This window comes from Sinocyclocheilus rhinocerous, unplaced genomic scaffold, assembly GCF_001515625.1.
Source record: "Sinocyclocheilus rhinocerous isolate Xijiao unplaced genomic scaffold, SAMN03320098_v1.1 scaffold1199, whole genome shotgun sequence".
Lineage (NCBI taxonomy): Eukaryota > Metazoa > Chordata > Actinopteri > Cypriniformes > Cyprinidae > Sinocyclocheilus > Sinocyclocheilus rhinocerous.
This window is the reverse complement of record NW_015650328.1, coordinates 322,183-338,126: the sequence shown is the minus strand read 5'-3', so window position 1 is coordinate 338,126 and position 15,944 is coordinate 322,183. Positions and strand designations below refer to the sequence as shown.

At 37.9% G+C, this 15,944-nt stretch overlaps 2 protein-coding genes across 2 annotated transcripts in view; one reads left to right on the top strand and one right to left on the bottom strand.

The window, feature by feature from the left end:
* The first annotated feature begins 736 nt into the window (after positions 1 to 736).
* LOC107711744 (F-box/LRR-repeat protein 4-like) lies at positions 737 to 10,868 on the top strand. The gene is made up of 7 exons (XM_016516787.1): positions 737 to 1,388; positions 2,413 to 2,749; positions 3,379 to 3,623; positions 3,718 to 3,931; positions 5,981 to 6,052; positions 9,065 to 9,377; positions 9,489 to 10,868. The coding sequence occupies exons 1-7, from the start codon at positions 883 to 885 to the stop codon at positions 9,650 to 9,652; spliced, it is 1,851 nt and encodes a 616-aa protein (XP_016372273.1). The 5' UTR covers positions 737 to 882; the 3' UTR covers positions 9,653 to 10,868.
* Positions 10,869 to 15,233: 4,365 nt separating this feature from the next.
* LOC107711728 (POU domain, class 3, transcription factor 2-like) overlaps positions 15,234 to 15,944 on the bottom strand; it is a 2,027-nt gene continuing 1,316 nt past the window's right edge. Inside the window, exon 2 of the mRNA XM_016516761.1 lies at positions 15,234 to 15,636. Coding sequence (XP_016372247.1) covers positions 15,243 to 15,636 — 394 coding nt within the window. The 3' untranslated portion in view covers positions 15,234 to 15,242. The remainder of the gene's footprint in view (positions 15,637 to 15,944) is intronic.

Here is a 15,944-nt window from a genome sequence, read left to right as displayed (position 1 = left end):
ATGATATATATTTTACACATTAAGACATGCTGTTTGCATGTCCTTGGATCAAATGAGCCATATGCAAATTAAACTATCAGAAAATAATTTTTACTAACTCGTTTTGGAAAAACAAGCCAAACAATATGTACAGAAATACACTTACAAATGGATGTACAAGTGTCAGTGTTGTAAGAAACTGTAGTCTGCCCCGACCCAGATTCCACTCCACAATAGATGTTTGAACATGCTCAATTCTCAAAATGGCTTAATTATTATAGAGGAGAAGTCAACAATTATGTTGTTTCTGCACCATTTGGGATGATCGCATCCTGAGCAAATGGCAGCAAATGTGCCTCAGTTTAAATTTAGTTGGTTACCAAGGCAACATTTCTCATTTTCGTTTAGTTTGTTTAATATGTATGTTTTAATTCAGCTCTATTTTAATTAACAAAAATGTTTTTTAGTTTTAGTTAATAATAACTCTGCTGTCAATGCATTTATCTGTACTATTTGTTTTTCTGAGAGAAATTATTTTTCTGAGAGTTTAGCTTGTATTTAAACCAGAAGGTTTCCTTTAGCATTTACAGCATATAAGGTACTATATGTATGTTGTTCATAATTCCATTCTTATGCAAATTGTCATTGAATGCTTTTACGAATAATATACACTATTGAATTTAACTTGTGTTTCATGAATGAAGCCCATAAAATTACTTATCTTCCTTCATATTTCAGGGTTCTCACAGTCTTGTGTGATTTTGTTTGTGTGTGTCTCTCTATAACCCACAGGTCATGCATGCAGTTTGGCCTATAGCCTGTACTGTGTAGAGCCTATCGTGCTGCAGTGCAAGGAAGAGAAAAGGGCTGTGCTTCCTGACTCAAACACAGTCCTGCTGCTCCATGTTTCCTATGCTAACCCTTCTGAGCATGTTTTACTATATCTGTCTACGGCGGCGCTCCAGGAGCGGGACGCGGAGCGAGGCGTTGGGTAGCCGGCGGGCGGTGGAGCTGGGCCAGCGTTCGGCGCTGCCCATCACCGTTGAGGTCGAGCAGTATGGCAAAGAGGTCCTGGACTTCAGCTCTCACTATGGCAGTGAGAACAGCATGTCCTATACCATGTGGAATCTGGCGGGAGTGCCTAACGTCTATCCCAGCTCAGGAGACTTCACCCAGACGGCTGTGTTCCGCACTTACGGAAGCTGGTGGGAGCAGTGCACCAGCACTGCTTCCCCGTTCCGTCGTACGCCGCCCAATTTCCACAGCCTGGACTACCTGGAACTGGCCTTCGAGGAGCCCGTCTATCCCACAGCTGTGGAGGTGCTGGAGACCTACCACCCCGGGGCCGTTGTCAGGATCCTAGCATGTTCGCTCAACCCTTTCTCCCAGAATCCTCCAGCTGATGTGAGGTAAAATGTTAGGTGTGAGCGAATGTCCTGGATTTGTAATCAAAAGGTTGTAGGTTCTAATCCCACAAAATGTGATCCATGGCATTTAGCCCCAGGTTGCCCTGCCAGATACTATAAGCTAGAGAATTAATCTTTTATATGTTTATTTATTATTTTTAGGCTATGTAGTCCATTTATTAGTCATTAGTAGTCTATTAACAAGTATTAGCTTATCTAGTGTACATTAACCCAAATGAAAAACCCCACTCCAATAAAGCTTGTCCAGATATATTTTACTCATTAAATGTTCATGTGTTTTTGCTTATTTTAACAAAATCCATTAATTCATTGTAACGCATCAGTAGGACAATACAAATGTGTTCCTTAACTATGCAATTTAATAACCAATATTACTAAAATATAAATATTATAATATATTTTTTAAATACATAATAATATTAGATAAAGTGGGTATAGAAAAAAAATCACCATTTTGTTGCTTTGCAGCCCGAAATGAAGACGGACACAGTTATTGTTTTATCCAGCTGAAAGCTATATGTATTAGTTACATGTTACATGTATTTACTATAATAATAATTAATAAACAGTAAATTATGCGTAATTACAAGCAAATAACACTAAACCAAACCCTAACTCTAATTCTTTAATAAGTTAATTAATATTACTTAGTACATGTTAATGTAATTAATAATTACACTTCATGAAGGACACATTAAAATTATATTATATAAAATATAATATATATAAATGTTACTAAAATATTTTTCTGATTTTATATTTACTTAAAATATATGGTTGTTTTGTTAACCAAACTTTTTTACCTATTTTAAATAAACCATTTTAGTAAACCATTTCAACCAGAACTGTAGTCATGCACCAAATTGTGACCAAATTTCAGATTTCGAGATGTAACTTAATATTCAGTTAAGAATCGTAATCGAATAACAATATCGCAGATTGTTTTACAGAGTTGGATGCCATTGTTTGTGTTTTGAGTATTGTCATATTGTTGTATTTTTTGCAGGTGGGAGGTTCTGTGGGCCGGCAAGCCCAACAAAGCTCTGACCCCTCAAGCTCGCCAGTTCTCCCCCAGCATCAGGCAGATCAGTTTTGCCAGCAACCTGCTGCGTCTGGAGGTGAACAACACTCTGTTGGATTACTACACTGAGCTGGATGCAGTGATCCTGCGAGGCGTTCGGGAGAGACCCATTCTGGCCCTCTATAAGATCCCTGTCATAGACATCAACGATCTGAGTGACAGTGAAGAGGAGATCAGTGATGCAGGAGGCCTCTGCTGCAGGTCGGGTGGAGAAAACAGGCACAACCTGGGGAACGGCTACTTTGAAAGGCTCCCTTATGAGGTTAGCATTGGAAACTCTCACTGTAATTACCCATGATGCCTGTGAGTTTTGGAATGCTTAGGAATATGTAGTTTGTGTCACCTACATGATTAAAAAATAGTATGTAGGCCAGATAACAAAGATTGTTGTCAAGAATTGTGGATAACAGCACAAGTTGGACCATAGAATGTTGAAATCTTCTATGTACCAGACGGATATTGAAGAGGAATACTTGGGATTCGGTCTAGTTCCTCAAGTCCCAGCTTGTGTGGTTGTAGTAGGTCTTTTTCAGATAATTAGTGACCATTTTATTGTAATTTAAAAATACCTTTCCAATACGTAACCCCTCATTACCTGCATGCAGCTCAGATCTCTTGTCCAAACCACTGCCAACCTCACAGTCTCATTACAGCAAACACGAAACATAATCTGGCTATTATCTGATAACTGATATCCAGCTTCACACTCCTACTATTGTTCACTCTTCCCAACAGTGCATGTAGCAAAAAACATAATCAGTGCCTTCACAAACGTCTTGAGAGTAATCTTAGTATCTCTGTCTTTACAAGTAACGTACTTTGATACACAAGAAAAATATTTAGCATGCCATGTTTTGGTCTGAGGGTCGCTGTTTGTTTGTGCCACTTTAGCTAATCCAGCTGATTGTGAGTCATCTGCCTGTTCCGGACCTGTGCCGATTGGCTCAGAGCTGCAAGCTTTTTCACAAACACTGCTGTGACCCACTGCAGTACATCCAGCTCAGCCTGCAGCCGTACTGGGCCCAGCTCACAGACACCTCTCTGAGCCACCTGCAGAGCTGCTGCACCCTCCTGCAGAGACTAAACATGTCTTGGACGGGCAACCGTGGAGCCGTGACGGCCGCCGGATTCTGCAGGTAATGGCGAGAGTCTCTTATCTAGATATTTAAAGTGTTTTGATCTACCAAATGTGCTGTAATAGTCCCTCCATCTCTGTCTTTTTTCCTCAAGCTTTATGAAGGCCTGTGGACTGAGTCTGGTGTGTTTGGAGCTGTCGTGCTGTCATTTCCTGACTGAAGCGTGTTTAGAAGTGATCGCCCAGACGTGTCAGTGCCTCCAGGAGCTCAATTTGGCTTCCTGTGACCGTCTGCAACCTCAGGCCTTCAATCTCATCGCCAAACTCCCTAATCTACGCAGGCTTGTGCTGTACCGCACAAAAGTTGAGGTGAGAGCAAGACTGAGAAAATGCTAATGACTGATTTTCATGTAAAATTCTGATTCTCGTGTAAAAAGCATTTGGAAAATATAGGTTATTGATCAAAACTATTAATTTTTATGTATTTTTAATTTGTAATTACATTTCATTTGAATTTTCAAATTTTGAACAAAAATTTCAGTCATTATTACAGTTCCACAGTAATAGACAGGAAAATAATAATCTGTGATGCACATTTCCTCAAATATGAGACAAATTCAAATTCTGCTGTAAAGCAGCATATAAATAACAGACAATGGTGTCATTATTCAGCACAAATCAGTTCAGTGTTCATACATTTCAGTTCAATAAGTGTGAAAATTCATCAATTATGAAACAAGTTCAATTCGGCAATAGACCTTAGTCAGGTTTGAACTTTGCATAAATGAAAATGAGGCTGTGAGGGTGAGAATTACACACAATTTATAAAGGTCCTTGTTCATGTAATTATTACAATTCACAACTTTTAAAACTGTTTTGTGGAGTTTTTGTCTACTTAAAGTTTTTTTGTCATCGGCTGAACAGTCGGAACATTGTTAAACAACCGTACAGTCCATATTACGTACCTGTATGAATATATGGTCACGTTTTCAGTTGTGTAGTGTGGACAGAGAACGTTTCTGAAATGCAAGTGTAGACGAGGATCGTTTTCATTTTAAAACGCCGTGTGTAAACAGGGCCTAAATATGGTTCTACCCTGACAAAGGTTAATATGCAGCTTTATAGAAGGCAACAGTGTTGTTATGCAGATAGTCAGCCAAGATAATTTGCTTGTTTTCAGTTGTGGGGAGGGTCCATTATGAGGGACAGCCAATCACAACATTTTATTTTCCCGCTGCAGTACAACAAACATAAATACACGAGAAACGGAAACTGTCCTTCTTCTCAGTTCCATACGGATTAGATGAACCATGTGTTTCTGTACCCCATTGTATACTTCAGTAATTGTGTAATGTCTAAATTGTGTGATGTTCACTGTATTTCCTGGGTCACATCTTTATGACTGTATCCATGATTAAAGTGAATGGTTTGGGTGGTGATGATGGTTTTTAACATCAAAGCTGAAATTGCTAATTACTGATCCATGAAATGTTGTGTTCCCCCAAAGGTTGTGTGCTTTATCATGCATCACCTTTGTTTATTTTACCTTTGTTTTATACTACATCATTAAAAAAGCAAGTTATCTTGGGAGTTGAAGAAGAAAACATGCTTATGCCAGCCTATTTTAAGCTGTTATAGTTACCTGTCCTAATTATACAGCATCAGGCCTTGTAAGTCTTGCATACTGGCATTATCACCTTTAAATCAGTTCTTCATGCTGGTACAGGCCCAAGCATGCCACTAATCTAGGGTCGTCCCGTCCCTCTGTGTGTGGTTAACTGTGAATCAGCATTTGTAGTTGTATTGGTGCCACATCCAACAGGTATAATGTTTCTGTAGCTTTTCTGTAGTGATGGCGACTGCACATAAATATACACACGAACACACAGGCGGCAGGCTGTGTCTGTAGCAAACCCACCTCTCTGTCATCATAGCTGTAAATAAAATGTCTTCTAGGGAACCTAATGGTGTAAATAACAATGGAAATCTACACAGAGCTAGCTCAAAGAGAACTGTCAGTCTTCAGATGGTTGAGTGATTGTTTTTGAAGCCAACACAATAATGAAAACAATGACTGTATTCTCTTAGTGGTGCTCTCATGACACTTCAGCTTTTTAAAATCAAAACAAACCCATTTTTTTTCTGTGAAACATCATATCACTCTATCTCCGATGCAAGTGTCAACCATGTGCGCCAGACAGTGAGGTCATATAATAGTTTTATTTTGACACATCTATTTAGAAGAATATTGAATAGCGGAGTTATATGTGTTGTCATCTATAATTTGTGATATCAAATGTGCATTCCTTTGTCTCCTGTAACTCCACTAGCATCTGAATAGAAGGTTGTGTTATTCTCTCATTAGTGTTGTGTGTTAATCATCACTGTTTTCTCCATTTTATTTCTTTCCACATGCAGCAATCTGCCATATTGAGCATCCTCACATTCTGCCCAGAGCTCAGGCACCTTAACCTGGGAAGCTGTGTCATGGTGAGTCCACTGGACAGTGGAACTGATGTGTAGTTGGTTTGTGGCTAAATCCAAGTTTGCAAATGACAATGGTATCCATTAGAAACAATGGTCAACATAAAAAGGCTTTTGAAAATAATGTCTTAGCATTATGAGAATAAAGTCTTCCTTGTGTCTACCTGAAAGAGTGGGCATGACTATGTTTAACTTTGATAAATGTGCAAGGCTTCCGGTGTTAGTCGATTCTGGTTATTTTAGCTGTAAAAAAAACAGTCCGTTATGATGCTTTATATTGCGAAATGCAAATGGTATTTGTTATCATATTATTTTAATTACAGTTTAGGTTTACAGTTGGTTTACTTTATTATTATTATTCCCGAATGGGAGTCAATGGCAGCCCTGTGAAGGGAACATAGGAAAATAATGAAATTTGGTACACTTGTAGTTGTAGAGATGGCCATGAATAGTGATCTGACCAACTTTGGGGTCTCTAGGACCAACTCTATAGTGCCACCATATAACTTTTGAACCCTTTGATCTAGCAAAATGAAACTTAGTACACCTGATTTCTCTCATCATGCTGATCACATTCAACATCTTACATTAAAGTCTTCACCCATTACAGTAGCAGCCATTTTGTACAGTACATTTTTGCAGTTTTTTTCGCTACTCCTCCTTTAAATTTTGTCCAATTCTTATAAAAATTGGCTCATATGATCTTTGGACTGAGCCACACAGAAATGACTGAACAGATTTTTTTTTTATTCATCTTTGTTCAAAAGTTATGACATCACAAAATCAAGGAAGTCGGCCAAAAATTGGTTCAGAGGCTGTATCTCAGCCAAAGTTTGATCAATCGACACAAAACTTGCTGTGCTTCATCAAGACTATGGTCTGAGGATACATGCCTAATTTGGGAACAGCACCACCAATGGGTCATGAGATACGGAAAAAGGCTATTTTTGCTAATAACTTTTGAACGGTTTGTCAGAAAATCATGATGTTGGTGTTGATGGATTCCTTTTTGCCATGCTGAATCCATGGATACTGATTTTGAATTTTGTCATAAATTGCGATATCTTTTAAATGATTTGACATATCTGCACAAAATTTGGTTGGCTTCATCGTCAGCATGTCCTGAAGGTACCTGAGAAGTTTTAACACAGCGCCACTCTGTGTTCCAGAGATATAAAGTTTTTTTGCAAAACCGCTTTTAACTTTTGAAAACATTGTCCAACCTTGTCTGTTTTTTCTGTTATTACGTTCCTTGGTTTATGCCGATTCCGATGATATCTTATTTGTCATTTTCCATCAATATGCCTGTCCGCCATATTGAAATAAATGAAAAACTGTTTCGTTACTCCTCCTACAAAATTTGTCCTATTTTCTCCAAAATTGGCGCAGATGATCTTTGGACCGAGCCGCACAGAAATGACTGAACAGATTTTTGATATTCACTACCATTCCCGAGAAATACCTCTCTGACCATGCCAGAGTTTGTGGTGTTATGCTAATTAACTTAGCATGCTAATTGGTTAGATTAACCATAAGATGCATTAACATTGTCAGCTTAGCATGCTAATGTCAGTAACATGCTAAGTTATGCTTCTGTGTGTTTATTTTCACACTGAAAGCTCTCCTTAACAGCCTAAGTATTTCACATCAGCTGAGTGGCACAAGTTGTAAAGTGACATATCCTGGACCTTTCAGGTCTTGGGTTCGAGTCCTGTGTGGACCACGCCAAAACCGCAGACATTGTGCCTTTTTAAGAGATATCTTATTTGAATACAAAACGCTGTTCATTTATGTACAGATTTCACCTTCCCAGTAGCTCAACAAGATGAGTGACAGGCTCCAGACCCTGGGGTCATGGGTTTGAGTTCAGTGTGGGTCAACTTTTTGAAATTGTGTGTTATGTTGTGTGATTTCGATTTCTTTATTATCTGGGTAAGCATTGTACTTGTCTTTCTTTCTCTTTTTGTTCATTTTGAGTTCAATCTCACCTGTACTGCCGACATTCTCTTTATGTTGTTTTTGCTCTTCCGGCTTTGCACTGCTTTTGCTGCCTGTTCGGGGCTTGGCCCCATATCGCTGCTTGCAGCTATATTTTATTTTTGTAATCATAAACACACTGGTTTATACCACAAATAGTTTTACTGTTTAGTTCACTTTTTGATATTCTAGATTGTTACCTGTAGTGGCTAATGAATTGAAAGTCTTGCAGGAAAAAAGCTTACATCCACTTTAAAAATAAGGTGTACATTATGAATTTATTCTCATAATTGTATGACTTTAACCATATAATTTGACTTTACTCTTGTCATTTATTATTATATTTTAATCCCATAATGTTACACATTCATTCTCAAAACATGTATTTTTGAAATCTTGTTTTGAGAGTTTTAAAATCAATTTTGTTTTATTTTAATATGGCACTAAAATGCTATTGTCACATACTATCCATACTACACAGTATGCAAGATTAGGTTTAGTGAGTCTCTAATAGTAATAATAATAATAATAATACATTGAAAATAGTGTATCAAAGGGACTCAAATGGTGTACTATTTTTATTTTAAAGTAGACATCCATGCATGTTTATTGGGATATTATTGCACACAACCCCTGATACACAAGATTAGTTGCATCAGAGTGCAATTTTATGATGTTATATACTCTGAAAAATAAAGGTTCCAAAAGGGGTTTTTCGCAACATGCCATAGAAGAGCCATTTTAGGCTCCCCAAAGAACCTTTCAGTGAAAATTCTTAAATGAACCATTTTTTTCTTAGTGTAAAGAACATGTAAAAAATCTTAAGAACCTTTTTCCTTTTCAGTTTTCCATTCCAAAGTGGCCTAATCAATTTAAATTTACCCTAATTATTGTATTTGGTATGAGGTATGCAAATCAGTATGTTCCATTTCAGCTACAGGAACATTGGTTTGTCTGATTGTTCGTCTTCATACGGTCATAGAATAGCTTTTCAATTATCGATGAGTGGTTCACTGTAGCTACATGGTGATTTCATCACAGATTGAGGACTATGATGTGGTGGCGAGCATGCTGAGTGCACGCTGCCGTTCTCTACGCTCCCTCGACCTGTGGCGCTGCAGGAACCTAAGTGAGCGCGGTCTGGCAGAGCTGGTTTCAGGCTGCAGGCTCCTGGAAGAGCTGGACCTGGGTTGGTGCGCCACGCTTCAGAGCAGCTCCGGCTGCTTCCAGCACTTGGCCCGTAGTTTGCCCCGCCTACGAAAGCTCTTCCTCACCGCCAACCGCACCGTGTGCGACTCTGACCTGGAGGAGCTGGCTGCCAACTGCAGCGCTCTGGAGCACCTTGATATACTGGGTGGGATAATTTTTTTTTTTTTTTTTTTGAGCTAAGGTTTAAGGATTCAAACCTGAAAAACATTTTGGGTGAATTATCCCTTTAACTCTTTTTTTTATTGTTGTTTTTCAGGCACACGGATGGTGAGCCCTGTCTCTCTGCGGAAATTACTGCAGTGTTGTCCTCAGCTAAAACTGTTGGATGTGTCCTTCTGCTCGCAGATCGACTCTCGCTTCGTCCAGGAGCTCAGTGGACTTTTCCCAAATGTGTCCATCAAGAAGAGTTTCACTCAGTAAAACTCGATGGGTCCTGAGCAGGAGCAGCTTTACAGGATGGTCTTTAAGACCCTGGGGAGACGGGTGACGCATGGTGCTGTGAACTTGCTTCCTTGAACTGCACAAACTGAACTGCCGGTTTGAAGATGTTATAGATGTTTCACTCGCTTTTAGCTTGAATGGTCTCACTACCCAGACAGCATGCAGTGTCGGCCCAGATCCGGCCCACATCTGGCCCGCATGGATTTCACGCGGGCCATATGTGGGCCGAATCTGGGCCAACACTATGTTGCTGTCTGGGTATGTATTGAATCTCACACATTTCATCAGACCTCAGTTTTTTATCTTAATCTCAGGGTTATATTTTTGTCTTCAGAGAGAGACGTTTGTAGTATGCTATACTACAGGCGAATGGTTTCGTTTTAAACGCATTCAAGTGTTTCAGTACCACTGTTTTATTTGCTTTGTTAAATGTTGTCAAATCAATGTTAAATATCGTGAAATGGTGTACTATGACTATTTATTGATTGACTATAAATTCAGGATATTGACTTGAATCTTGGGCACAGAAATCTTTTGTGGCAATACCTTGTTTGTGTGAAACTTTGCCCATATCTTGAGTCAATCCTGTTATGCACATGTATATACACAATGGGCAAACACCAAAATATAAGCTTTTCTCTATTGCAAAACTTGACGTTTCCTTTTACAAAGGCACATGCTAATCGGTAGATGACATATCCTTGTGCCTTAGTTTTAAAGAGAGAAGTGCTTTGATTGTTTGCTGGTCGTCTATATTGTGCTATGCTAAATTGTGATTTGCTAAAATCACCCTAAACCAAAGGGTTTTTCTTTTTTCTTAATACACTTTCATTTTGAAAAACAGATGGCAATGTACTTTATTATTTAAAGGTGTACAACTATTCAAGTCAAAACTAGGATTAAGGATAAAATGTGCTTTTGGCAAAAGTTTTTTAAGTGCCATATTTAAAGAAAAAATGGTTTTCAATTTGACTTGTGCTTTACTAGCAGAATAATAAGCACACCCTGTAAACAAACTCTAAAGTTAATTAGACGCAACCTAACGTTAAATTGATTGTATTTATGTTAAATTGTACTGTAGCTACAGTGAATTATTTGTTGTCAGTTTGGATATTGTATTAAATTTGTGCTGTTTGGAAGCAGGAGGCATTATGTCAGATCTGAGAGTGACAGTCGAGGTCTTGGTTCAATAAAGTGAGGCTTAATATTTTGTGTGCTTGTCTTTTTTTTGTGATTGTTAGATTATAAAAGAATTGATCTTATCACTAGTGCTAAATCACACACATTATGTTTGGCAAGTGGTTGATCTATATTATCTCCACCCGTGAGATTCAATAATTTGGTCAAGCTGAAAGTCAAAAAACTTCCCTGGTCTTAATCCCTCCGAGTTTAACGGCATATTAATAATGCATCTGGCAGTGACAGTCTCATTGGACTAACAGTGATGTAATGAATTGTTTATGTCTACTTTAATGATGGACTGAGGAGCTCTAACGTGCCCTGAGGACCTGGAGGGATGCAGTTAATTAGACGAAACGATTTCTTGATTTCTATACAGAAAACTGTCATTACGCCCCTGTAAATAGATCAACAGCAGAAAGCATAATAATACTGTCTGCCTCTTCTTATAGACCCTGTAATTTAGAAGTGGCACTGCACTCCTGTTACAATGATTTTAGCATCAAAATGCATTTGGCCTTTTCTCTGTTTCATATACCTTTTGTAACAGAATCTAGTTTTAGGAGTCTTATTAACGCCTCACACGTTTCCTGACATAAGCAAGTTTTAAACAAAAGAAAGCCTAAAAATATATAAACATGTAATGCATAATTTTGCAGTTAGTTATTTTCAGAACATGAACACCATAAAAATAATGAATTTTCTCATATAAAAAGTTGACCCACCATAGGTTTTGATGCACTTTTCTAAGCCAAATAAAATTTTAAAGGGGTTTTGTTAATGCAATATCTACAGGTTGTGCACAACAGCTTACCTCTATATTCATATTAATTTCTAATTGTTCATTTGTATAATTATCAAAACAAGAAAATTTAAATACAATATACACAGTAATTGTTTGAGAGAAAAAAAAACCCTTCTTTAGGATTATTTAGAAAATGCAAGAGCATCATGCATAAGCTGCTTGATATAATTTAATATTAAACAAAATCATTTTATTTATAGTTAAAGTAGGCCTTCTGAAATTGAGTCTGCAATATATAAAGGTGTTTTTTAATGAAAGATAAGCTGGTGGACATTTAAAATATTGTATTCAAAATACAATTTCCAATGTGCATGTCTATTGTGTGTCTTATACCTCAGCAAAACTAATCATAGTTCAGAGAGAAAATTAAAAGTTCAGAAAATTCTCAAACGCTTCTGGTATTTTCAACCAAAGTAGCCTATGTTTTGGGGGGAAACCAGGATTAATTATGATTCATTATGATCCGTGGTATGTGTAACATTAAACTGTGCAAATTAACATGGAAGCATATTGAAATCAAAGAGCACCGAAGAATACCGCGGAATGCTGAGCTACTAGTCACCATGTGCTGCTGTTGTTACGTTTAATCAATGTTGCTTTAGGTGTCTTAGAATAAAACCTCACTAGATGGCACTAGAGGATAAGGATGACAGTTTAACACAATCACGGCATTAATAGCTCAATTCTTGACTTAAAACGTCCTGTTTTCCCAAACATGGAAACAATGTTATCACTTTAAAACTTTTTTAACTAGTCTAGTTGTAATTTATCTATAATTTGTCTATAATCTCTGAATGGGAAAGGGACTGGGATTTGCACGATTCACTTATTGCAAACCTTCCAAGCAAGCACCACGAAAAACATGTAAAAGCAACTCCAGAAATGAAATTCAGTTCACTATCATTAATCGACACAATTATGAAAGCTATTACGAAGACGACGTAATGTTTCACATTATCAGTAAAATAAACTTTTATGGTTTACTGTTGTCAAAATTATATGAAAATTTAACTGAAAACTGATTAACTACATTCATTGCAAAATAAATTAATGCCATAAAAGAAGACCTATTTGAGGCCCCCGTTTTAACGCCACAAACTAAGCGACACCTTAAATAATAGTAGGACTTCATCTATAACTGGTTCTTTACAAAATCTACGAAATTTAAATCGAACTAGTTTAGATGTTCTAAACAATGGCCGAACATTTTGCCTTTATTGTGCCTTTACCACAAAAAACAGGGCGCTGTGTTATAAACGCTGATATATATATATATACATATCATTTTTCTATTTCAGGGAAAATAAACAAAACTTCTTGGTTTGCATTTGTTGTGGATTACAAATTTAACGCTCTCAATTTATTTGAGATTGCGCTGCCATATCAAAACATTTAGTGTAGTTTTGCTCATTCTGTTTCACATTCTAAAATTTCGTTTCAAAACTTGACCGAGACGTCAATAAATACAAGCTTTGTCCACATATTTTTTACTCCCAACGACATAACATGTCCGGTTTGATTCTTCGATTTAGAAAAAAAACCCATCATATACTACAAAATCAAATTTCTATCACAACCTCTGCGCATTTTATTATACCCACAAAATTATCCAGTTCAACGTTTGATGGAGTCTTTCTGACAGAGTAAATAAACAACAAATAAATAGCTCCCACAGTATTTGTAGAATTACATGACAGTTTGATCAATTAATCTATGTAAATGTTTCTTTTGAACAAAAAAAAAAAGTAGAACGATAATAACAGATGTCCCTGGAATTTCTGTGGAATAGATTTACACCAAAATATGAATTAAAATATAAGCAAAATAATACAATAAGAAAATAAAAATAATAATTTCTGATTGTTGTATTGTATTTACACATAGTGACGTATAGCAAGACACTGGGAGAAATCTTCCCATTTTTCCAATCTTCCAGTGTTTACATTTTCAGTAAATCATCACTGCCTCGTGTCCCTATAAATGCGAACCGGAACCAACACAATGAAGAACTATAAAGCATAAAAAAACAAACAGAACAAAAACAGTTAAATCCAAAGTCTAAGTATCCTTTTACTGTATAGCTCTGATGTTGGGTAAACGTGGAGAATATTTAATAATAATAATAATAATAATAATAATAATAATAGTGCTCGTGTTTCAAATTGATATGCTTGATAAATGATGGAAATATAAAATACACAAAAACGCTTTGTCATATGAAACGATGAAGAATCGTTTGACTTTAAATGAAAATATTGCAGGTCACATCACTTGCTTTTCTCGTTCTCCACAATACTGTGTAAATAATCTCTATTTCAAAATAATTAAAAAAGACATTCAAATGTTTGAGATATATAATATTGAATTCGTTGGGTAGAAAATAGTGCTAACATTGTTGAAGACTGAACATTGTTTACTATACATAAACATATAGTAAAGTCAGCTCATAATTTATAAAAAAGCAGCTGAATGTGGGTTAAAAAGCAACTGACTTCCGTAGGAGATAGCAAGCAATATTCGGCTAACTGACTATAAATATAAAGGCAAAATATACCGAGACTCTAATGTTAAACAAATAAGACAAACATAAAATAAACAAAAAACTCTAAAAATCTTTTCCAAGTTCTAAATAATACGAAAAAGTGCTCAAGTGAGAGAATAACGTAGCTATGTCCTTTAAAAAGTATACAATATTTACAGCACTGTGTGGAGTCCTGTGAAACAATTGTATTTTATGGTAATATGACTAGATCGAAGGAAATGCCAGGTTTCTATCACTAGCCCTTCGGTGACGTGTCTGCAGCTCGATGCTGAAAGTTTCTTTTTATTTCTTTTCAATTTAGACCCATACGTATTGATAAAACCGAGAAAAAGACCAGAATCAATTGGGTGAGACTAATTTCTTGGCGCCAAGACTACAACATCTGTTTAGTGTGACCTTGCATCTCACTGTGTCTCCATGAGTAGGAGAATTTATACATAACCGTGCTGTATTTAAATAATAATAATAATAATAATAATAATGTTTAAAGGCCTTTTGATCCCAAGAAAATGGAAGAATACTGTGGGTGGATGCATGTCACACTAATGTTTTTTTTCTTCCCAATCGAATCGATGTTCACCCTCAGTCGCCCACAACAAAAGTAAAAATGGCGTGTACTTGTCAATGCTGCAGCACTAGTCACTTTTCAGTTTAATCTCGCAACAGAAAATGCAGTGAATGGGTCTAAGATGTAAACATCTGGCTATGGGACACCCATGCTCGCGTTTGAGTAGGACATTTTCGCTCGTCTCAAAGTGTTTGATAAATAGTAGGGTTACACCTTAAAACTGCGTCTTTTCACAGTGCTGGGTATTCACAGAACAACCGTTCTCTATGCTGGCGCGGGGAACGCACGGTCCCCTCTGTTGCAGCAGTACGAATTTTGAGTAACATTGAAGACGGATATAATCTGCTCTCCCGCCTCAGTAGTCTAAACCGCAGCTGCTTTCACTTTGGATAGCTCCAATGTGAACATAATCATAAATGAAGACTGAGGCAGTCAGTATGATATGTCCTTGTTTTTGTATTGTTTTTGTCTTTTCTCACTGAACTGGCGTCTGAACCCCGTGATGCGGCGGCGTGTCTCCGTATACGTCCTCGGTACCCGGTAGAGGTCCGCAGGGAGGAGTCATCCGTTTCTCTTTCTGTCTTCTGTTACAAAACCAAACCCTCACTACCTCTTTTTCCAACTGCAGACTGTCCGCCAGCGAAGTAATTTCCGACGCGGCTGGCTTTGGGCACTTAAGGAAATGGCTCTCCAAAGCCCCTTTGACGCTTACCTCGATGGAAGTCCTCTTTTTCCGTTTCCTCCCCTGCGCAGCTATCTTGTCCAAGCTCGTGGGGCTGCCAGATGTGGAGTCTGCCTCCTCCAACCACTTGTTCAACAAAGGCTTGAGCTTGCACATGTTTTTGAAGCTGAGTTGCAGGGCCTCAAACCTGCATATCGTGGTCTGCGAAAACACATTTCCATAGAGCGTTCCCAAAGCTAGTCCGACGTCCGCCTGCGTGAAGCCCAGCTTGATCCTCCGCTGCTTGAACTGTTTGGCGAACTGCTCCAAGTCGTCCGAGGTCGGCGTGTCCTCGTCCGAGTGGTCGTGGTGACTCTGGTGCGGCTGGTGCTGGTGCTGGGACGGTGGATGGCCGTGGTCGCTGAGATGCGGGCTGTGGTGGTCCTCGTGCGCGTCGCGCATGCTGTGGTGGTGGATGCCCTGGCCGCTGCCCGGGATGAGACCGTTCACGCTGAA